Source organism: Leguminivora glycinivorella, chromosome 8 (genome assembly GCF_023078275.1).
Source record: "Leguminivora glycinivorella isolate SPB_JAAS2020 chromosome 8, LegGlyc_1.1, whole genome shotgun sequence".
Taxonomy (NCBI): Eukaryota; Metazoa; Arthropoda; class Insecta; order Lepidoptera; family Tortricidae; genus Leguminivora; species Leguminivora glycinivorella.
Genome location: NC_062978.1, coordinates 254,719 through 279,520, shown reverse-complemented (window position 1 = coordinate 279,520; position 24,802 = coordinate 254,719). Strand labels below are relative to the sequence as shown.

Genomic DNA, 24,802 nt, shown 5'->3' with positions numbered 1-24,802 from the left:
ACGCTTTTTTTGAAGGCGGTTTTATTTTTTGTTAAAAAGTTAATTTTTATTAACAAATGTCACTAATTTTGGGTCCCAATTTCTGAAAATGCCCAATAAACGAAACTTGAAAAGCTTGAAACTTGGTTTTTATGAATTTAATAAAGAATTCCCTTTCATAAAAACCAAATTCCTAAAAGTATTGTCCGATAAGTTCCGTCTATTTGGCGAGTGAATGTATCCAGAGTATTATTATTATTTATTCAATATGGCAGCCTCGTGGGCCTTTGCCAATAACAAGTGTATTACATAGATATAAAAAACACCGATTCGTGCATGTAAGTGATTAGGCCTTCACGTTGCACTGGAGCAGCAGTACAAAGCATGATGGCGGCCGGGACCACGAACTGCCGAGTGATGTCCGTAGAATTGGATATTCGCATCTCCAAACGAATTCTTCATCAACTACACCCTTTGCGTAGGCTATTTACTGCATAATATCCTATCAAACTTATACACAAACAGCAGAATGCAAAAATAAAAAATACATATTTGTAGAACGATCCGCCATGTTCCATGGATCAATCGAAAGTCCGTATCCAGAGTAGTGGCAGTAGTAAGAAAAATGTCATAAACAAAAAACCGCGAAATCAACTATCAAAGTGACGTGACATTTGTCGCTGACAGTAGTAACAAGTGACATTTGACGTTGACACTTGACAGTGTTGCCGTTTTTAATATATCACAGTCTCCTAAAGGGACTATCGGACTATCACAGAGTTAAAAACTATTCAGAAATGTATTTTGTGCAAATGTATTTTACAGCCTTGTGTATTTCAAATACAAAATACTAAATACATGTGTCTAGGTATTTGAAATACCAAATACAAAATACTTAACCAAGCAGTATTTGAAATACAAATACAAAATACGTATTTGTATTTTAAACGAGTATTTCAAATACATGTATTTGAAATACTGCCCAACCCTGCACTGGTATGCTATCGGTTTGAGTTACTGGAGGTTACTTTATGGAGGCTGATGGATGAGCTGTAGGGGTTGTTGTGGAGGCTCGTCGGGGACCACATGGTTCCCACCTCAGTACTCATCGCAAGTTCTTGAGCATGAGATAATAGTGCTGAGTTGCGGGATGCACGATGAGTTCTCCTTTGGAGATTCAGTTGTGCCGTGCATCCACCGATAAGAGCCACGGGACTTGGGGCCCTTCTAATTTTCCCTGAGAGAGTTTAGAGGTTGCATTCATAACAAGAGATGAGATCGAGTTAGATTTGAGATGGAATTGTACGCCCATCGAGTGTTGATTCATGGTCGGTGCAATGGCTATGTTGTACTGTGTTATATGTATAGACCCATGTAGCCAGATTGCTGTTACATCCCTTCTAGAGTAAAAACTCCGCTACAATAGGGAAATAAAAATCACTTCTCGCACTAGTGCTCTATTGAAAAAAATCATTGTTGTTTGACTTACCTAGAGCATATTAAAAAAAAACTGAATTTGCATCTTACTACTGGTTTCAGGTTAACAACATTTGTAGTATTCAGCTAAACATTTTCGGATCGACTTTAATTCTAAATTTAAAGTACCAAAAATTGGACAAATATTTAAGACATGTTACTCGTAATTATGAAGGCAAGACATTGCTATTCATAAATTATGCTGATGTTCATTACCACTTCATTACTAAAAACTAAGTTTAATTACCTTTTAAAGATATTAATTTCACAAAAAATTAACATCTGATTAGCAGAAACGTCAAACGATGCTACTGTGCTTAGAATAATATACTCTCGAGAGGCCGTGAGTACGAGTCTCACCCAAAGCAGACATTTTAAATTTATATATATGTCGGAGAATGACCAAAATGTGGTTTAAGATACGTTTTATGACGCTTTATTTGTCAAATATAGCGTCATAAAACGTATCTTAAACCACATTTTGGTCATTCTCCGACATATATATTCATTTTACCTAAAGTTTGATGATGTTTAATCGTGCTAATATAATATCGACATGTGGCTACCCGAGGGAACTACACTAGTAGTGACTTGTGGTTATATTTCCAAGTCGTCAGAGTCGTCTGGTGTCAGTTGGATGGTTGAAATGCCCTGCCGAGGAGCGGGACGTGGTTGAAGAGCGGCGCCGGCGCCGGGCCCCACGCCGCCAGCGCCCACGCCGCCGCGCCGCCCAGCGCCACCTTCGCTAGCGTATCCAGCACCAGTAAACTGAAACATACAATAATAGACGAAAACCTGAAAAAATCATATCTCTAGCAGGAGCCGAACTTACGACATTCTGGAACAATCATCGAATCGATTTGATCATGCGCATGTTTTGAGCGACCGATATAAGAAGTCGCAGGTTGTGTCCTGTCGGAGCAGTTATTAGAAAGTAGATGTTGAAATATACTTACAAGTTGATGTACATTCTGTTGAACGGCACCTTCGCGGGGTCCTCCTTGAAGCAGTAGACGCGGCCGGCCTCGATGGTGTTGTTCATGTACTGCTGCCCGTCGAAGTCCTCGTGCGTGGGGAGCAGCTTGTTGTCCTCCTCCGACAGTATGGCGGGGATGGAGTCGAAGTTGGTGCAAGGGAAGTGCCACTCCCGCATGGTGAAGAATTGCAACCCGTTCAGTCCAATTGTGACCTTCTCCTGTATCTTTACCATGCTGTAAGTAAATATACATATATTTGCATAATGTCTTTAGGTATTAAGTACTCTTATTGTCATTATCTTATAATTGCAATCACCATTTATTGACTAAATGGCACAGCTATTATTCATAATAATAGTCATGCCAGGAAGAAAATCTGGTACCTTGCAAATTGTAATTACAGGAGTCCAAATGTATCATGAATAGTAAGTCAAAACACAACTTTGTCGGTCTATCACGGACTTGTACATTCAAGGTTCGGATATGGGATTATATTCTGGGGTAAATCAATCGATACTAATAAAATAACTTTGTCATACGTACACTCGTTTCTGGCATGCGAGTAAACGCAGAAAATCGATCAAATATGCCGGCGCTAGATGGAAGAGAAATCGCCTAGTTTCGTGCACGAAGCGATTGGTGGTGAGCTTCAGGTGGGGGTACCATAAAGGCCACGCTAGGGGGTGCTTCAGGTGGTACTTTCTCCCCATAAGTAGCACTTCACCCCAAGTTGTTGACTTTTTGTCTCCCGAATTCAAATTGTAGATAGGTATATCTTTTGACCTAAAATCATACACAGAAAACTTAAAAAAAATTGAGTACTTAATGTACTTAAATAACAGCAATGCACCGAAGAAAAGTTTCTAAAATTGAGAATGATCTCATGGAAGTTCCAGGTATTGTTCTTCGCCTATATTCTCGGCCATCGCACAGAATGTTTTGCAACTTGTATTTGTAGGTACTTGTGTAAGTAGAACTTAAAAGTTTTCGATTCAGGTAACAGTTCAATTGATTAACATAATAAAAGGTAAATGAACCTCGTTTGTTTGTTTCCCTCGATGGCGGCGAGCGCGAGCAGGCCGTTGATGACGTAGTCCACGGGGATGATGGGAATGACGGCGCGCGCGTCGCACAGCATGGAGCGGATCACGCCCTTGCACGCGCCCAGCAGGATGCCCACCGGCCCGTTCAGGCTGTCCACCCAGCCCGGCAGCGGCTCCGACACCGCGGGGCACACTGGAACCATTACGTCGTCTTACTAACGGATCGCTTGTTGTAGGTGTTGGGGAGTAGCTGCTGGCCTTACCGATGGAGGGTCTGGCGATGACGCAGGACAGCTCCGGGTAGGCGGCGTGCACCAGGCTCTCGGCGAGCCGCTTGGTGTAGGTGTAGGTGTTGGGGTGCGCGCCGAGCAGCGTCGGCTCCAGCAGCGCCAGCTGCCGCGCGTCCAGCCACTCGCACAGCCGCAGCACGTCGTCCGGCTCCGCTGGGGGACTATGAATCTAAAATAGTAAACATTTCATTAAAAGATCACAACAAGACCCAGAAAAGTCTGAACGAGTTGAATAACTTACCTATTATCATTCTCACATTTTTCTAAATAAATTTAATCTAAAATCAATAATTTAGCAAGTTAGATACTTCTCCTAATAAGCAATTATAATAACACATAATTACACATTACACGCCTCCATGCACTTCTCTAAAAATTCCTAAAATGGCTACGAAAACTAAAAACCTTTTCGTCCAACACTTTATACTCCGGGTAGCAGAAGGCGGTCGAGACGTGCACGAAGACGGCGAGGTGCGGCAGCCGGCGCGCCGCCGCCAGCGCGTGCCGCGTGCCCGCCAGGTTGAGCGCCGCGTTGTCCGCCAGCGGCGCCTCCAGCCGCAAGCTCGCGGCCAGGTGGAACACCACCGACACCTCCGAGACCACCTCCTCCATGTCCTCGCTAGACATTCCCAAGTCCTCGAAAGTTATGTCTCCCTGGATTGGAACCAGTTTTTCGAGCACTTCTTTTCGTTCGTTTCTAATTCTGTTGAACATCTAAAACAAACATAAATTATAGGCCTATCTTACACAAAATGATCGATGTTCCTAATGACCATCACAAACCAGTCAGATAAGTGGCGCTAAAGGCGAATATCTCGTCGGGTGACAAGCAAAAGTCACTTTTTAGGGTTCCGTAGTCAACTAGGAACCCTTATAGTTTCGCCATGTCTGTCTGTCTGTCTGTCTGTCCGTCCGTCCGTCCGTCCGTCCGTCCGTCCGTCCGTCCGCGGATAATCTCAGTAACCGTTAGCACTAGAAAGCTGAAATTTGATACCAATATGTATATCAATCACGCCAACAAAGTGCAAAAATAAAAAATGGAAAAAATGTTTTATTAGGGTACCCCTCCTACATGTAAAGTGGGGGCTGATATTTTTTTTCATTCCAACCCCAACGTGTGATATATTGTTGGATAGGTATTTAAAAATGAATATGGGTTTACTAAGATCGTTTTTTGATAATATTAATATTTTCGGAAATAATCGCTCCTAAAGGAAAAAAAGTGCGTCCCCCCCCCCTCTAACTTTTGAACCATATGTTTAAAAAATATGAAAAAAATCACAAAAGTAGAACTTTATAAAGACTTTCTAGGAAAATTGTTTTGAACTTGATAGGTTCAGTAGTTTTTGAGAAAAATACGAAAAACTACGGAACCCTACACTGAGCGTGGCCCGACACGCTCTTGGCCGGTTTTTTTTAAGTACAAAATAAATAAGCAAAAATCGAGATTGTTTCGATGCGTAATAGGTACTTCGATTTACAGAAGGCTCTGAACTGGTAGTGAGTTTTGCTTGCCTCCGGACGTTTATTTTTATTAATTAGATTTACCGGTGAGCGCAGCATATCGTCCAACCGCTGCTGCACCGTCTTGCCCTTGTTGGGGCGCAGCAGCAGGAAGACGCGACCCACGTCGGGCGCGGCGCGCAGCAGCTTCTCCACCAGCACCTTGCCCATGAAGCCCGCGCCGCCCGTCACCAGCACGCCCCGCCCCGAGTACCACTCGCGCACCGACCACTTCTCCATCCTCTGCAAACAGGAAAAGGTCATCTAATGATTCCACTTCAATTAACATATTTATTAAATATTAAATTAAACACAAAACCATATGAACTAGTAATACCTAAAACAATAACATGAAATTTAATTAACTACTTCAACGAATTACCTACAGCTTCAGAGAAAAGTAGACCCCCTTGCATAAAAAATTGTATGAAAGGTGGTCTACTTTTCTCTGCACCTGACTGTACAAACACCTATCAAACTTAAACATTTCCAATGCACAGTTAGGAGACAAGTATAGTAAACAAACTAAATTAATGTACGTATGCATACAGTACTAATAAAAGTTATTTTACAGTAGGTACACGAAACCGATGAGAATACATGTACGAGGAACATGACATAAGTGAAGCGAAAGTCGTTTTTCAGGACCGTTAGCTAAACGGACATCTGTGATCTCTGGGAAGGCGTGAGTGAGGATAATGTAGGTATGTATTTCATAGTATCGCTTCCAGGCTTTTCTCCTTGATAAATGATAATATTTATAGTTCAATCCAACTGAATTACATGAAAGAAAAGGAAGGATTTTCACTTTAAATTTTAAAAAACTTACATTATTGATAACCATTAGTAATGACAACAGAGGACTTCTCTCACTCGCACAGCCAATAATGCATGGGACTGGCGCTGGCGCATACAGTGTTGTGTTTATTATAAATGATGTTTCCGAAAACAAATTAAAAAACTTGTCCTTATGTAACGTTTGTCATTGTAATGACTTAAACCGAAATTATGCAATACTTACTTGATCCTTATTTTGTAACCAATAAGTCTCATTCTCGAAACACAGTGTGAATAGCCGAGTTCAAAGTTTATAATGTTAGTAATGTTACAAACAGCTGAAACATCTGGTAGGTTGTTTAATAAATAATCAAGATCAAGTCGGGGTTAGAAGATGCCGGGTCACAATACTCATTAAATAAGATTTTTTCTTATTCTTTTAACTGACAACGTTTCAAAATTTTCAATGTCCCTAAATCGAAAACCATTTCGAGATATACGCCTGTAGATCACAAAAATATATTTTTCAGTACAGATGGTGTTTTTTTTACGCACTAGTGCGAGAAGTGGTTCATTATATGTCAGGTCGAAACTTCGAGGGCCATCTGTACTGAAAAACGTCGTTCGATACACGTGCAATTCGTAACTCGTGTCGATTTAAAACACTCCCTTCGGTCGTGTTTTAATTTATCGCCACTCGTTTCGAACTTCCTCTTTTACGCACTTGTATCGAAATGTACTATTTCAGTACAGATGGTGTTTTTTTACGCACTAGTGCGAGAAGTGGTTATGCTAGGTCGAAACTTCGGAGGGCCATCTGTATTGAAAAACGTCGTACGATACACGTGCGAAAAATCGCCACTCGTTTCGAACTTCCTTTTTTACGCATTTGTATCGTAATGTACTATTTTAATATATTTTTTCTTTATTTTTAGTAAAAAATTCTTAAAAATAGTTTAAAGGGGAAGTGACGTTACATAGTTGAGTCAGACTATTCAGAGTTGCCACTATAACCAAAAAAATCTTCCGGTTGGGATGTTTGACTTGAGTTTGACTGTGACACTTATCATCGCTAGTAGTATGGAGATTAGAGGTAAGGAGCGAAAGATTTAAGTTTAAGTGCAGATATAAAACCAGGTTTAATATTTGTTGACAGTGACACTTGACAGTCAGACATCTCGGACTGTTTAAGCTGACTGCTAAAACTTTTTTTTTAGGAATGATTTTGTCGTTTTCTTAGGTGTATGAAACAACACATGTGACGTCATAAAGCTGTGTCTTGACGTTTGTAACTTACGCTCTTTCTGTTCGAAGTAGTAATAAAAACCGGCCAAGAGCGTGTCGGGCCACGCTCAGTGTAGGGTTCCGTAGTTTTCCGTATTTTTCTCAAAAACTACTGAACCTATCAAGTTCAAAACAATTTTCCTAGAAAGTCTTTATAAAGTTCCACTTTTGTGATTTTTTTCATATTTTTTAAACATATGGTTCAAAAGTTAGAGGGGGGGGGACGCACTTTTTTTTCCTTTAGGAGCGATTATTTCCGAAAATATTAATATTATCAAAAAACGATCTTAGTAAACCCTTATTCATTTTTAGGGTTCCGTAGTCAACTAGGAACCCTTATAGTTTCGCCATGTCTGTCTGTCTGTCTGTCCGTCCGTCCGTCCGTCCGTCCGTCCGTCCGTCCGCGGTTAATCTCAGTAACCGTTAGCACTAGAAAGCTGAAATTTGGTACCAATATGTATATCAATCACGCCAACAAAGTGCAAAAATAAAAAATGTAAAAAAATGTTTTATTAGGGTACCCCCCCTACATGTAAAGTGGGGGCTGATATTTTTTTTCATTCCAACCCCAACGTGTGATATATTGTTGCATAGGTATTAAAAAATGAATAAGGGTTTGCTAAGATCGTTTTTTGATAATATTAATATTTTCGGAAATAATCGCTCCTAAAGGAAAAAAAGTGCGTCCCCCCCCCCCCTCTAACTTTTGAACCATATGTTTAAAAAATATGAAAAAAATCACAAAAGTAGAACTTTATAAAGACTTTCTAGGAAAATTGTTTTGAACTTGATAGGTTCAGTAGTTTTTGAGAAAAATACGGAAAACTACGGAACCCTACACTGAGCGTGGCCCGACACGCTCTTGGCCGGTTTTTAAATACCTATCCAACAATATATCACACGTTGGGGTTGGAATGAAAAAAAATATCAGCCCCCACTTTGCATGTAGGGGGGGTACCCTAATAAAACATTTTTTTCCATTTTTAGGGTTCCGTAGTCAATTAGGAACCCTTATAGTTTCGCCATGTCTGTCTGTCCGTCCGTCCGTCCGTCCGTCCGTCCGTCCGTCCGTCCGTCCGCGGATAATCTCAGTAACCGTTAGCACTAGAAAGCTGAAATTTGGTACCAATATGTATATCAATCACGCCAACAAAGTGCAAAAATAAAAAATGGAAAAAAATGTTTTATTAGGGTACCCCCCCTACATGTAAAGTGGGGGCTGATATTTTTTTTCATTCCAACCCCAACGTGTGATATATTGTTGGATAGGTATTTAAAAATTAATAAGGGTTTACTAAGATCGTTTTTTGATAATATTAATATTTTCGGAAATAATCGCTCCTAAAGGAAATACTGGAGCCTAAAGGAAATATTTAAGAGCACTTTGCCAATAAATGTTAAAACAAGAGTCTTCACGTCGTGCCTACTGCCTTGTTTAACATACGCTTGCCAAACATGGAAAATGGCCACAAATGTAAAGAGGAAACTAACATCTTGTCAAAGGGGTATAGAACGTAGCATGCTAAACATAAGAAAAATCCAAAAAATACGTCATACAAAAATACGGGAAATCACAAAAGCGATGGATGTAATACCCTATGCGCGAAAGCTGAAATGGAAGTGGGCGGGACACGTGGCACGCCTACAAGATAACAGATGGACTAGAAAAGTATCTTCCTGGAGGGGTCCTATAGGAAAACGTCGCAGGGCACGACCTCACACGAGGTGGGTAGACATCATCAAAATCGCTGGCCCTTCGTGGATGCAAGTGGCCCAAGACAGAGAGAGATGGAACCGTTTGGAGGAGGCCTATACCCAAACTGGGGTTCTTGCAACAGAACCGAACCATTAAAGATGTATCACTTGATGTATTTATTTACTTTTGCAAGAAATAAAAGGCTTTTTTATTTTTTATTTTATTTTTTATTTATTTAAAGGAAAAAAAAGTGCGTCCCCCCCCCTCTAACTTTTGAACCATAAGTTTAAAAAAATATGAAAAAAATCACAAAAGTAGAACTTTATAAAGACTTTCTAGGAAAATTATTTTGAACTTGATAGGTTCAGTAGTTTTTGAGAAAAATACGGAAAACTACGGAACCCTACACTGAGCGTGGCCCGACACGCTCTTGGCCGGTTTTTTTATTTTTGCACTTTGTTAGCGTGATTGATATACATATTGGTACCAAATTTCAGCTTTCTAGTGCTAACGGTTACTGAGATTATCCGCGGACGGACGGACGGACGGACGGACGGACGGACGGACGGACGGACAGACAGACATGGCGAAACTATAAGGGTTCCTTGTTGACTACGGAACCCTAAAAAGGGATTTTCGCATTAAAATAGCAGTTTTCGGGAGATGTAAAAAATACGTGTAACTTTAAGTATTGAGTTCTTTCAAACCAAACAATAAAAAGTAGTAGTCGAAAATATGAAATGTTGTCAATTATTGCTTAAGCATAAATATGTTCTAACTGGAACTAGTACGTACTCTTCCTTTCTATTAACAAGGGTCAAATGCATCATTACATCAGTAAAATATTTTGTCAATATTACATTATTTTGCCTTTTTTGTAATAAAACTATTTAAAAAAACCGGCCAAGAGCGTGTCAGGCCACGCTCAGTGTAGGGTTCCGTAGTTTTCCGTATTTTTCTCAAAAACTACTGAACCTATCAAGTTCAAAACAATTTTCCTAGAAAGGTCTTTATAAAGTTCTACTTTTGTGATTTTTTTTCATATTTTTTAAACATATGGTTCAAAAGTTAGAGGGGGGGGACACTTTTATTTCCTTTAGGAGCGATTATTTCCGAAAATATTAATATTATCAAAAAACGATTTTAATAAACCCTTATTCATTTTTAAATACCTATCCAACAATATATTACACGTTGGGGTTGGAATGAAAAAAAAATCAGTCCCCACTTTACATGTGGGGGGGGGGTACCCTAACAAAACATTTTTTTCCTCTTTTTATTTTACCACTTTGTCGGCGTGATTGATATACATATTGGTACTAAATTTCAGCTTTCTAGTGCTAACGGTTACTGAGATTATCCGGACGGACGGACGGACGGACGGACAGACAGACATGGCGAAACTATAAGGGTTCCTAGTTGACTACGGAACCCTAAAAACTCGGTCACTAAGTATGTAACCTATGCTATGCCTTTAAACGGATCCCCAATATTTTCGTTACACCTAATAATGTGTTTACGAATATTGGCATTGTTGAATTTCTACGTAGTTGCATACAATGACTACGGCTTAAAAATATTTAATTATTTTATTCTGATTTTTGACCGTATTCCTGTAATAAGTTTGACCTGAAACGATACAGGTATAATATTTTGCATAAATTATTTAACACAGACGTAAAGAAAATAACATGACATATGACTAATTTAATACGTACTTGTACATACAATACACGTTCATTAACATTTTACTAAAATATCGACATTCTCGGTGAAATACAGGCTGTTACCAGCAAGTGATGTTTGTTTAAAGGAGCGTAATATGGGCACTAAACCGGGAGTCATGGAGGTTAAGGGGAGAGGCCTTTGCCCAGCAGTGGGACACCATTATAGGCTAGATAATATATATATATATATATATTATATAACATAGGTATAGGTATATTAATTAAATTTTCTAAGAAATATTATATTGCCAGCAATGTACTGCACAAATACTTGTCTAATGTCAATTTTTAAGGGCAATGACAGCTCATCATCAGTGTGCAGTAGTACGTAGCGATGTGAGTTACGACAATTACGAAGTGCACACAGTACATTAAATTATGCCAAGCAGTTGGTGAGTATCATTCCAATTTTAATACACACTGTATATTCTGATTGTTGTCAAGATGAAGCTAGCGTAATACCTATTGTTTATATTTCATTGTGATTTTTTGTGATAGTTTCACACATTTTAATCATGGACTAAAATAATGACACGGACCACGCTGCTTTTTAGGGTTCCGTAGTCAACTAGGAACCCTTATAGTTTCGCCATGTCTGTCTGTCTGTCCGTCCGTCCGTCCGTCCGTCCGTCCGTCCGTCCGTCCGTCCGTCCGTCCGTCCGTCCGTCCGTCCGTCCGTCCGTCCGTCCGTCCGTCCGTCCGTCCGTCCGTCCGTCCGTCCGTCCGTCCGTCCGCGGATAATCTCAGTAACCGTTAGCACTAGAAAGCTGAAATTTGGTACCAATATGTATATCAATCACGCCGACAAAGTGCAAAAATAAAAAATGGAAAAAATGTTTTATTAGGGTACCCCCCCCCTACATGTAAAGTGGGGGCTGATATTTTTTTTCATTCCAACCCCAACGTGTGATATATTGTTGGATAGGTATTTAAAAATGAATAAGGGTTTACTAAAATCATTTTTTGATAATATTAATATTTTCGGAAATAATCGCTCCTAAAGGAAAAAAAAGTGCGTCCCCCCCCCTCTAACTTTTGAACCATATGGTTAAAAAATATGAAAAAAATCACAAAAGTAGAACTTTATAAAGACTTTCTAGGAAAATTGTTTTGAACTTCACAGGTTCAGTAGTTTTTGAGAAAAATACGGAAAACTACGGAACCCTACACTGTGCGTGGCCCGACACACTCTTGGCCGGTTTTTAAACATTTGTTCAATACAATAAACAAAACAGAAATCCAAAAGTTCCCTTGAACATTATGTAAATTTTTAGAACCGAATTAAAAACTTTTAGCCTTTGTTTATAATTGACAACGTTTCAAAATTTTCTATGTCCCTAAATCGAAAACCATTTCGGGATATACGCTTGTAGATCACATAAATAATTTTTTTAATTTTTTTTCCGTATTTTTAGTATAAAAAATTTGTCATTCACTATTGGTTGACAGTGACACTTGACAGTCAGACATACCGGACTGTTTGAGCTGACTGTTAAAACTTTTTTTTTAGAAATGATTTTGTCGTTTTCTTAGGTGTATGAAACAACACATGTGACGTCACGAAGCTGTGTCTTGACGTTTGTAACTTACGCTCTTTCTGCTCGAAGTAGTTTAAAAAGGGATTTTCTCATTAAAATAGCAGTTTTTGGAAAAATAAAAAAATACGTGTATCTTTTAGTATTGAGTTCTTTCAAACCAAACAATAAAAAGTAGTACTCAAAAATATGAAATGTTGTCAATTAGAAGACGCTACAGGAGGGGTCAAATTTCCATACAAACGCTCTCGACTATTTCCTCCCTGGTTTTTGAAGCTAGAGCAATGATTTTATCAACACAGATTGTTATTATTTTTATCTGCGTCGAACCGTCTTGATTTTTTTGATGTTTCATTTTTAACTGAGTTGTTCTTTATGGACAATTTTTTTTCGATAAATCGAGTTAATATCACAAGTATATTTAACTAAAATTCCCAAATTGAAATGTGGGCTCCTTTCCATGTTAGCATCTTCGCTCCTGTAGCGTCTTACGACCTGTGTGTTCGCAACTTTTTTTACGGAGTGAAAGTCGAAAACTCAATTCTTCTTAGTGCTCCTCTACACCTTGTAAGGAACCTACGTGCCAAATTTGGGATCTCTAGGACCAGCGGTTTCGGCTGTGCGTTGATATGTCAGTCAGTCAGTCAGTTTCTTCTTTTATATAGGTATTTAAGCGACCACAGCGTAGGTAGTAGGTACGAATATGTATGTATTTTACCTATTTAAATATTTATACTGGGGAAACTTCATACAACCCACATAGCCAGTATCTCGACGCTATGGTCGGTAGGGTAGAAAGTACTACCTTGCATTATCGCTTACAATTTTTTCCATTTTGCTTATACTTATTGCAAACGTAAACATATAAAAGGCAAGCAAACAACGATCTTCTTACAGCACATTGAATGTAATAGTTATTACGGATGCAGGATACTCGCCGATGCCTACTTACTAATACCTTCCCACTGAGCCACCTGCATTTTATCCCTGTCCCCGTCCCCTATTTCTATCCCTAACCCTATCCCGTTCCGTCCCCGTCCCCGTCCCCGTCCCCGTCCCCGTCCCCGTCCCCGTCCCCGTCTCTATCCCTATCCCTAACCCTATCCCGTTCCTGTCCCTGTCCTTGCCCCTGTCAAATTATCATGCTAGGAGGTGAACTATAAAAAATCCTTTCTTAGTGCTCCTCTAAGGAACTTCCGTGTTAATTTGAAATCTCTTGAACCAGAAGTAAAGATAAAAACTAAAGCTATACTTATGGCTATTTTGGATATTTTAACCTCATTGCACAACAACAGGGGAGAAAATTTCTTTTCCACCTCATTCAATTTTAAAATCGTTGTATTTATCGTGATCAGCGACCCGATAAACCATAAAAACGATACCCATATTGTGCTTTTGACTTTACCCCCTTTGCACCCCTTTAGGGGTCAAATTTCTTTAGAAATCCTCCTGTGAAGTTTCGAATAAAATAATCAAACTAATCTTGTTTCCCCATACAAACTTTGAACCCCCATTTCACCCTTTTAAGAGGAGAATTTTGAAAAATCCTTTCTTAGTGCTCCTCTACGCCATATAAGGAACCTATGTGCCAAATTTGAAATCTCTAGGACCAACAGTTTCGGCTGTGTGTTAATATGTCAATCAGTCAGTCAATATCTTCTTTTATATATTTAAACCCCATTGCACCACAACAGGGGAGAAGGTATTTCACTTCCGCCTCGTTAGATTTTAAAAACGTTGTGTTTATCGTGATCAGCGACCCGATAAACCATAAAAACGATACCCATATTGATTTTTTGACTTTATTACCCCCTTTTCACCCTTTTAGGGGTTAAATTTTCAAAAAACCTGAAACACGTAGTCAATCATATGTCTTAAGGAATCTTCCTGTGAAGTTTCGAATAAATTAGTCAAACTAATCTTGTTTCCCCATACAAACTTTGAACCCCCATTTGACCCCCTTAGGAGGTGAATTTTGGAAAATCCTTTCTTAGTGCTCCTCTACACTATATAGGGAACCTACGTGCCAAATTTGAAATCTCTAGGACCAGCGGTTTCGGCTGTGCGTTGATATGTCAGTCAGTCAGTCAGTCAGTCAGTCAGTCAGTCAGTCAGTCAGTCAGTCAGCTTCTTCTTTTATATATTTAGATTTATATATTTAGAAATATCAAAGACATTTGTAACTCCGTATAGACGGATAAAGTCTAAGAAAAAAACGTACCTCGAAGCCCTAGAGAAAAAGGTACGGTGGCCTAGATGGCGTTACACCTTTGGGGAACGCTCGGCTAGATGGCGCTAATATAAATATTTGACATTTTAACACATATCAAGCTAACAATATGGGCCAAATTGTCAAAACTGACGTCCAAAAGTTTGAAGCTTGTGTCGAGAGATGGCAGTCTATGCACTGTTTGGTAAGCTTGTCACACTTGTCACATAACTGTTGCTAAAATATATTATATATTATATTTTAGCAACAGTTATGTGACAAGTGTGACAACCTAACCAAACAGTATCATACAGTTTTGTGATAACAAAACAAATTTGATTTTTGTTTTCTAAATATATAAAAGAAGAAGCTGACTGACTGACTGACTGACTGACTGACATATCAACGCACAGCCGAAACCGCTGGTCCTAGAGATTTAAAATTTGGCACGTAGGTTCCTTATATAGTGTAGAGGAGCACTAAGAAAGGATTTTCCAAAATTCACCTTCTAAGGGGGTCAAATGGGGGTTCAAAGTTTGTATGGGGAAACAAGATTAGTTTGACTATTTTATTCGAAACTTCACAGGAAGATTCTTTAAGACATATGACTGAATACGTGTTTCAGGTTTTTTGAAAATTTAACCCCTAAAAGGGTGAAAAGGGGGTGAAAAAGTCAAAAAATCAATATGGGTATCGTTTTTATGGTTTATCGGGTCGCTGATTACGATAAATACAACATTTTTAAAATCTAACGAGGCGGAAGTGAAATACCTTCTCCCCTGTTGTGGTGCAATGGGGTTTAAATATCAAAAAAATATATAAAAGAAGATATTGACTGACTGACAGACATATCAACGCACAGCCGAAACCGCTGGTCCTAGAGATGTCAAATTTGGCAAGTAGGTTCCTTATATAGTGTAGAGGAGCACTAAGAAAGTATTTTTCAAAATTCGCCTCTTAAGGGGGTCAAATGGGGGTTCAAAGTTTGTATGGGGAAACAATGTTAGCTTCACTGGTTTATTCGAAACTTCACAGGAGGGATCCTTAAAACATATGACTAAAGACGTGTTTCAGGTTTTTTGAAAATTTAACCCCTAAAAGGGTGAAAAGGGGGTGATAAAGTCAAAAAACTAATATGGGTATCGTTTTTATGGTTTATTGGGTCGCTGATCACGATAAATACAACGTTTTTAAAATCTAACAAGGCAGAAGTGAAATACCTTCTCCCCTGTTGTAGTGCAATGGGGTTTAAATATCAAAAAATATATAAAAGAAGAAACTGACTGACTGACTAACTGACGTAATATATCAACACACAGCCGAAACCGCTGGTCCTAGAGATTTCAAATTTGGCACATCGGTTCCTTATATGGCGTAGAGGAGCACTAAGAAAGGATTTTTCAAAATTCTTCTCTTAAAAGGGTGAAATGGGGGTTCAAAGTTTGTATGGGGAAATAACATTAGTTTGACTATTTTATTCGAAACTTCACAAGAGGATTCCTAAAGACATATGACTAAATACATGTTTCAGGTTTTTGAAAATTTGACCCCTAAAGGGGGGCAAAAGGGGGTAAGTCAAAATCACAATATGGGTATCGTTTTTAGGGTTCCGTAGTCAACTAGGAACCCTTATAGTTTCGCCATGTCTGTCTGTCCGTCCGTCCGTCCGTCCGTCCGTCCGTCCGTCCGTCCGTCCGTCCGTCCGTCCGTCCGTCCGCGGATAATCTCAGTAACCGTTAGCACTAGAAAGCTGAAATTTGGTACCAATATGTATATCAATCACGCCAACAAAGTGCAAAAATAAAAAGTGGAAAAAAATGTTTCGTTAGGGCACCCCCCTACATGTAAAGTGGGGGCTGATATTTTTTTTCATTCCAACCCCAACGTGTGATATATCGTTGGATAGGTATTAAAAAATGAATAAGGGTTTACTAATATCGTTTTTTGATAATATTAATAGTTTCGGAAATAATCGCTCCTAAAGGAAAAAAAAGTGCGTCCCCCCCCTCTAACTTTTGAACCATATGTTTAAAAAATATGAAAAAAATCACAAAAGTAGAACTTTATGAATACTTTCTAGGAAAATTGTTTTGAACTTGATAGGTTCAGTAGTTTTTGAGAAAAATACGGAAAACTACGGAACCCTACACTGAGCGTGGCCCGACACGCTCTTGGCCGGTTTTATGGTTTATCGGGTCGCGGATTACGATAAATACAACGATTTTAAAATTTAATGAGGTGGAAAATAAATTTTCTCCCCTGTTGTTGTGCAATAGGGTTAAAATGTCCATATAGCCATAAGTATAGGTTTAGTTTTTATCTTTACTTCTGGTTCAAGAGATTTCAAATAGACACGGAAGTTCCTTAGAGGAGCACTAAGAGAGGATTATTCAAAGTTCACCTCCTAGCTTGATAATTTGACAGGGACAGGGACAGGAACGGGATAGGGTTAGGGTTAGGGTTAGGGTTAGGGTTAGGGACAGGGACGGGGACGGGGACGGGGACGGGGACGGGGACGGGGACGGGGACGGGGACGGGGACGGGGACGGGGACGGGGACGGGGACGGGGACGGGGACAGGGACAGATAGGGATAGGGATAGGGATAGGGATAGGGATAGGGGATGGGGACGGGGATAGGGATAGGGATAGGGATAGGGATAGGGATAGGGATAGGGATAGGGATAGGGATAGGGATAGGGATAGGGATAGGGATAGGGATAGGGATAGGGATAGGGATAGGGATAGGGATAGGGATAGGGATAGGGATAGGGATAGGGATAGGGATAGGGATAGGGATAGGGGAGGGACGGGGACGGGACGGGGACGGGGACGGGGACAAGGATAGAGATAAGGACGGGGATAAGAATAGGGAATGGGGTCGGAATAATCGGTCGGCAATCAATATCTAGGCAGTGTAAAATGCAGGTGGCTCAGGGGGAAGGGATTAGTATGTAAGTAGGCATCGGTTAATATATATAATAGGATCGAGTATTAGGTATAGAGAGTTACTGTCAAAGTAAAATGTGTAAGACTTCCATATCCATATGCTAAAGAGTAAGGTTGACAGGTGATTGTCAGCAACAATTCAACTTGGTCACGATTTTTCCAATCCAACATCAACTGAAAACCAAGACGAAACGTCAGTTTCCGCGTGTCGAATAAAGCTCCCGCGCAACGTGGTGCTACAGCACGGAGGATATATTACTAATATTGCCTGTGCTAAGTACCTATAGGTACAATAATAAAAATATAAAAATTATATTAAAATGTATGTGACGTGTAATCGTGCCCCTGTGGCCTATTTGCTGAATAAGTATTTTGAATTTTGAATAAAATACTCGTTATAATATTTTCTCGCTTATCCTCATTTGCAGAAATGGTTCTCTATAATTTGTGCGTCCACTATATAGGAGCTAGGGGGTGATTGCACAAACAGCGGCCGTGTGAGGCCACCAACGTGGACAATCATAGAACAAACAATATCAAAGGCGAGGATAATTCTATGTTTAAACATTTATCAAACAAGGTTCACTAAATATCCTTCAATTCTAAGGCTGGAAAATGTTACCTACTCTTGCAGGGTAAAAATATTATTTAATATAAAATTCAATAGGTAATAAAATAAACATTTAGGCAGGCTAATTTATATGATCAAAGAGAAAAGTTCGTCTTTTATACAAATTATAACTCGACTGCGAGATATGGGTTAAATTGGGGCGTAGGCGAGAGGCTGGCACCCTGTCACTGCAATGTCACAATTTCGTTTTCATTCAACCCCTTTTTGCCAAGAGTGGCACTGTAGCTTGAGTACGTTCATGTGCTCTGCCTACCCCTTTATGGGATACACGCTTGATTGTATGTCGACTGCGAGTGCGAGATATGGGTTAAATTGGGGCGTAGGCGAGAAGCTGGCACCCTGTCACTGCAATGTCACAATTTCGTTTTCATTCAACCCCTTTTTGCCAAGAGTGGCACTGTAGCTTGAGTACGTTCATGTGCTCTGCCTACCCCTTTATGGGATACACGCTTGATTGTATGTATGTACATATTAAATTATGTATGAAGCAAAAACGTGCAGAGATTAACCGTACTGAGTTTTTTTACAACTATTAGCTATTTCCATAGCAGGTTGCAGTGCGACATCACTGCCGACTACATTGCTGTCACAAATTTTCAAACTATGTGTAATTGTGTATATTTCGCTCACATGTTGCGTGTAGGGTTTCAAGAGGTAACTCAAGAGTTTGGCTTCATTCAAGACGAGAAAAGATCTCGCAAAACCATTAAAAAAAGGCTCGAGACTCTAGCAACTCGAGAAATTGTGCTAAAGAAATCTCGAAGTTTGAGAAATAATATGGACCGAGAAATTAGACGCCTTAGTAATGTCCAATGTGGAAACTGCCTTAGGCCTTAATTTTTATGAAAAGCCATAAATGTCACAATACATATAGCGAGCTGGCCATTTTACACAATTCGAAAAGAGCGGCAGTGGTTATGACGCTTTTCCTCCATTTGATATAAAGTTTCGTTTTAATTAGGTATTTATACCTAACTGAGCCATGAGTTTAAAACAAAAATTTGAAATGGTGAAGAATAAATTTGATGACAGGTAAGTCGTTACACAACTCGTACTATAACTATGCCCATACAACCATTTCAGTCGCAAAATCTTCAAATCAGTAACTAACTGTCAAATGTGACATAACGCGTGGTAACGTCGTGCAAACAATGCGACCGTATTGATACAATAACAAAATGTAGTCGTCGTGTGCACTCGTTACGGTAACAAAATGTGTACGAATTTGTGGCTGTCAATGTCACTGTCAGAATGACTTTTAACGACACTTTATTAGTCGACGTTTGCACACATAACTGTAACAACATGTGGACGAATTTGTGGCTGTCATTGTCACTGTCAGAGCGGTTTCTGACAGTGACATTGACAGAATTTGTACACACATGTGTAGGTCTGATTACCGAACTGCTCCTAAACCACTGTATCCGCAAATGACAATCTGAAATACGAAGGTTTCTCAAACTGTCTTGTGAAGTTGTGGACTGGTTGCTTTGAATCATTTAAATATGAGCGAATTAAATAATAATAAACGACGACGACCATTTAAGCACTCTTCGACATTTTATAGAAATGTGGGAAAGTTAAGAAAAGTGCAGAATGATAATACAAATAGATAAGCACTTTATAGTTACTTAATGTATTAAATATATAATTTTTAATTCTTATTGATAAAAATTAAAATTTTGAAAAAACCCCCGACCGCGACATAGTTGACCGATTTTCATGAAACATGGCTAAGAACACTCCCGACTAACTCAGCTTTCAGACGGTTCATCCGTTCGGGAGCTACGATGCCACAGACAGACACACACACAGACAGACAAACAGACAGACAGACAGACAGACAGACACGTCAAACTTATAACACCCCTTCGTTTTTGCGTCAGGGGTTAAAAATGAAGTGTAGTGTTGCTTTACACAATAAAAGTAGGAATCAAATGAAATAGAGTATTTACTGTGATATTAATAGAATTTCTGTTGCGCAATGATAGTTTTTTCAGTACAGATGCTGCTTTTTTTAACGCAGTAGTGCGAGCAAATCAAGCAATGATTCATTTCTTGTCTGGACGAAACTCTTAGCTTAGATTTAGGTACTGAAAATCGTCGTACGATACACGTACGAAAAGGACATTCACAACTCGTGTCGATTTAAAACACTCCCTTCGTTCGTGTATTAATTTATCGCTACTCGTATCGATTTTCCTCTTTTCCGCACTCGTATCTACAAGTATTTTGTTTGGGTTACAAAAAAAACACATTATTTACTCTACTACGTTTTATTTATGTCTCTTTAACATTACAAATTTGTAGACACTTATCTATACAAAAATCTTGACAAAAGAAGTACAGATCGCTGAAATGAATGTTGATAGTAATATTAATGAAGACTACTTCAACAAGTGTCAATTGTGAAATGCCGCAAAATACTAGTTGCTCTATAGAAGACCATAATAATATGATCCCCGATCCTTTACAACCCAGCAGCTCGGTACGCACGTTACAATTTTTTTTTAATCTTCTTTAGTGAGGGCAACTGAGTACGACGGCATATTTAATTGTTTATAAAGTTTGAGGATACCTGGAAAAAAATAATACAAGAAGCCATTTTGAAAATATAATAAATATTCACTGCTTTCGGTCACGCGTGTACGCTGCGACCATTTTACGACCGTTTGGTGACCGTTTGGCGACTGTTTTTTACATGGAATATTACCGTCTTAATCCATATTTTAACAACTTTATTGGTTTTCTAGGCATTATTTTTATTATTTCAGTATAGTATATGCACCGGAGCACTAAAACTTTACCAATCAATATACATAACACGCAAACACCGAGTAGTCAATAATATTATTACTGGTTAAACTGAGGTAAATTGATAGCGCGTTGATAAATTTAGACTTATTTTATGAAATCACTCGAGCAATTTAATTGGCCATGGTAATTAGCCCACATTATATTACAAATGCAAACAATATTTATCTTTAACAAATTCTTACGCCATTACATTTTAATGTCAAATTATTTTATTTCTTTTTTACTTTGACGTCTCTGACAGTCGCCATTTGAAAAGAATGAAATGAACGAATGATTTTGGGAAAGTAGTCGCCAAACGGTAACAATATGTGCACGCGTAGTGCACACTTCTGTCACTTCTGTGACCATTTGTGCCTGTTACCAATCGTCCCCATTTGGGTCGCCGCGACTAAACGTCGACCGTACTGCGACTAAGCATTGAGACCCGAAGACCTGTGTGTACACAAAATAGGAGGATTTGCGTAGGAACGGCGACCGATTATGGTTATATGGGTGATTAAAGGTGTAAACATAAATAACATTTATTTGAAATTGCAAACGGGACTTAATCGCGTATTACTATGTTTTGAACACTAACCTCCGACGTTTCAAGAACGGCATTGACCCCGTGGTCTCGGAGCAGACTGGCTGAAGTTGACATCAACGTCTTCCAGCTGTACCTACGACTTTTTCGAACTACCTGCACTTGGTCCTGACTACCCACTTGAACAGTTTGTGCGCTAGGGATGTCACCTTGTCGACACACAACATTCACGATATTCGGTTTTTCAACCTGCGATATTTGTTTCTTCTTGCATTTACTAATGACCGGGTTCCATGTCATGTGGATGAGATATTAAAACCTTCGTCTCGATTGAAATTTTTATACTTCTAAATATCAATGGCTTCACGTATTTTTTCTACTATAATACCCACGATCTGTAGAGAGAATTTTAGGGTTGTGAAGCTCAATCCAATGGTTAGGCCCTAACTGTAGTAAGTGCTGAGCAACGGCAGACTTGTTCACCTGGCGATTTTTTACAGCTGCGACATGTTCCTTGACCCTTTTCGCTATGGTACGTTTCGTCTCACCAATGTAGGAACTACCACAACTGCAATCAATCTTATAAACGCCAGGTGACTGGTACGGAATAACGTCCTTCGGGGACCTCAGGCTTCCTGCAATTTTGGATAAAGGGGTTGTAGACCGTTTTTATAGAGTATCTGTCTAGTACCGTGCCAACCTTATCCGTTACTCCTTTGACATAAGGTAAAAATGCTGGCTGCCTGGCGACATCTGGGCGCTTCACTCTCGCTTTTCGTCTGGGTTGCCACTTGCCCAGTGTGCTGCCGCGAGGTGCTTTTCAACCCGCAAAATATTTTTCGAAGTGCATTCGTAGGTAGGTCAAAAGAAAATTCATAAATTTTCGAGTTTTCATGAGTTTTTCTTTCGCATTTGTAAACGTTAAATATGGTCCTTAATTTCGCCGCGCGCGCATCGATTCCGCGTAGCTCAGTCGCACGAGGTCGGTCTAATGTACGCAGATAGATCGTAGGTGTCAGGGTTTCGAATCCCGGCCAGAAATTAAGTTTTTGTTTTTTGTCTTTTTTTTTGTTTTTGTATTTATAAGAGTTTTTTTTTTTATCTAAAGACGTGATATATTAAAATAGAACCGAGCGAAGCTCGGTCGCCCAGATATTTACGACTATTAAGAGGTATGGTACCTAATCCGTCGCTACTTGCGCTTGTTCCCATAAGAATCCCGCCTGCCTCAACTAAGCCTCTGCGCCCGCGCAACCGCGGATTGTTCGCCGTCCCTCCAACCAGGACACGTGCGCTCGCGTCCTCCCCTTGCACCAGGCATTAACACTACTCAACAAAATACTGATCAATGACAGCCAGCTGGACATCTTTTTCACGCCGATAAATTAGTAAATAATTTTATTTTTGATGTATATACATATAAAAATAAAAAAAATAAAATAAAAAGTCATTTATTGTCGCAAATAATTTTAAGGTACAATTACTTAAGTATTTATTTCTATCATGCAACTAAGAGTAAGCTACGCTATGATACAGTACAATCATGTCTATGTTCTATATTAGCTATGATCACAACTTTGAGGACTAAAATAACTAAGTAACTACCAACAGTTAAATACTAGGTGCGACAATAGGCTCGAGACTCACCTTGTGCCGCGAGTCTAGTGACTGCACAGCGCTGTTTTTCAGCCCGTACCTATTTCTTTGAGTGTATCAAAAAAAAGAATTGCTAGCTATCAGGGGTAATGACTTCTAACCCGCGTTAACATTTGAATAGCTGCTCACAGGAGTTAAAATAACAATTTATAATAAGTACTAATAGCAATTTTTTTTTTTTTTTTTTTTTAAATTTTTAATTTTTTTTTTTAATTTTTTAAATTTTAAATTTGTACGTATATACGTGTTATCTTTGTATACATATGTACATGTTATCTTTGTATAATTATTGTAAGATAATGTCGTACCATGTCCAGGTCAGCACAGACGCCGCTGAGCTTCAGGTACGTGGCGCAGGTGCGGCTGATGCTGAGCACGGTGGGCTCGTGGCCGCACGCGCGCGCGCCGCTCGGCCGCCCCGCGCCCGCGCTGCACGCCGCGCTCGCGCTCCTCAACCTCGCCTCCATCCTGATATTATGCACCGTCATCGTCCTAGGCCTCATCTACTTGAAGGAATACAGAGACGATATATCGTTCTTTGTCTCGGGACACATATTTTTATGTGCGGTTTTCCACATGCAGTGTGTAGTAAGTATACGGTGTGTGTGTTCCTAATACTACTATGGTTACTTAAATTGTTTTTTTTTTCTGGTATTATAAAGATATGGAACGATCAATTCTCCACACAAAGAGTGTGACATAAAATTTGGAAATTTACTTAATGAGAACGCCATTTTATTTCTACTTGACTAATTTTTGACGTAAACCGCTTCAACAAAGCAACAATTTGGAATCCAATTCAAGTGTTTACTATAGTTCCATTCTACTTATTTATTTTCCACAATGTTATGACATGACAAATGTGTTTTCTTTTGCATGTTATAAAACAACTAGACGTGCCCGCGCGGCTTCGCTCGCGCAAGTGATCGATATCCTAACACATTCACTGTCCTTGCACCCAATGTGGAATCACGATTAGCCTCAATTTCAATTAGGGTATGCAATCGGTAAATAGTTTGTATGAAAATAACTTGTTAGTTACCGGTTTCTCAGTAATTCCCATACAATATTTACCTGTTTACATGCCCTAATTTCAATGCCATATCACTTGCATATCACCCATAACAGTAGGGTACACTTTTCAGTTAAGAACCATGAACATGATTAAATATCGACTAATTATATACTCTAAGTATCATTGCCTTCAGCATTCAATCCTGTCAGGGCTCAAAACTGTAAACCTCAAATACAAAGGTTAAATGTAACTTAGTTTGCACTCAATAAATGATATGATTTGGAAAAGAAAATATTGTACTTTTTTATCCACATTATTTATTTAAAACCTTTATGCAAAACAATCAGTCTTAAGTATATGCATCATTACTTATTAGGAATATTCTTTATCCTCATAAAGTAATCTGTTTAGCTATATCGTATCCTCTGCGGTCTTCAGCCCTCGAAGGTCACATTGTTTACCCACAAAAGTCGATTCAGTATATAAAATAATATGTATGTTTAAAGGTGGCCACTGACGAGCCTTCCAACAGTCCAAATGGCGTGCTTGCATTCCAAAATCGGCCCGTGAAGGTCAAAAACGTACCTATGTATAATGATTTTTAAACGGCATCCTGAACGTGGATTTCCATTGGGATTGAAATCCACCACGCCACGCCATTTGGACGTATCGGCGTGGCGACTTTGGAGTGACCGTCAGTGCTAGAAACGTACACAA

At 39.3% G+C, this 24,802-nt stretch overlaps 2 protein-coding genes across 2 annotated transcripts in view; one reads left to right on the top strand and one right to left on the bottom strand.

The window, feature by feature from the left end:
* Positions 1 to 1,537: 1,537 nt before the first annotated feature.
* On the bottom strand, positions 1,538 to 6,183 carry LOC125229215 (putative fatty acyl-CoA reductase CG5065). The gene is made up of 8 exons (XM_048134009.1): positions 6,098 to 6,183; positions 5,314 to 5,511; positions 4,171 to 4,479; positions 3,739 to 3,934; positions 3,470 to 3,668; positions 2,976 to 3,215; positions 2,412 to 2,666; positions 1,538 to 2,223 (listed from the first exon to the last, which is right to left on the bottom strand). The coding sequence occupies exons 1-8, from the start codon at positions 6,110 to 6,112 to the stop codon at positions 2,085 to 2,087; spliced, it is 1,551 nt and encodes a 516-aa protein (XP_047989966.1). The 5' UTR covers positions 6,113 to 6,183; the 3' UTR covers positions 1,538 to 2,084.
* Positions 6,184 to 10,617: 4,434 nt separating this feature from the next.
* The window catches only part of LOC125229176, a 45,686-nt gene continuing 31,501 nt past the window's right edge, over positions 10,618 to 24,802 (top strand). Inside the window, exons 1-3 of the mRNA XM_048133966.1 lie at positions 10,618 to 10,668; positions 11,046 to 11,144; positions 23,388 to 23,658. Coding sequence (XP_047989923.1) covers positions 11,131 to 11,144; positions 23,388 to 23,658 — 285 coding nt within the window. The 5' untranslated portion in view covers positions 10,618 to 10,668; positions 11,046 to 11,130. The remainder of the gene's footprint in view (positions 10,669 to 11,045; positions 11,145 to 23,387; positions 23,659 to 24,802) is intronic.

Bases quoted from the DNA above. Each gene is read 5' to 3' on its own strand.
- LOC125229215 (XM_048134009.1), bottom strand. The intron at 4,480-5,313 runs GTAAATCTAATT...TGTTTGTTTTAG, and splicing joins ACGATATGCTGCGCTCACCG to ATGTTCAACAGAATTAGAAA. The intron at 2,667-2,975 runs GTACGTATGACA...ATTTACTTACAG, and splicing joins CTCGCATGCCAGAAACGAGT to CATGGTAAAGATACAGGAGA.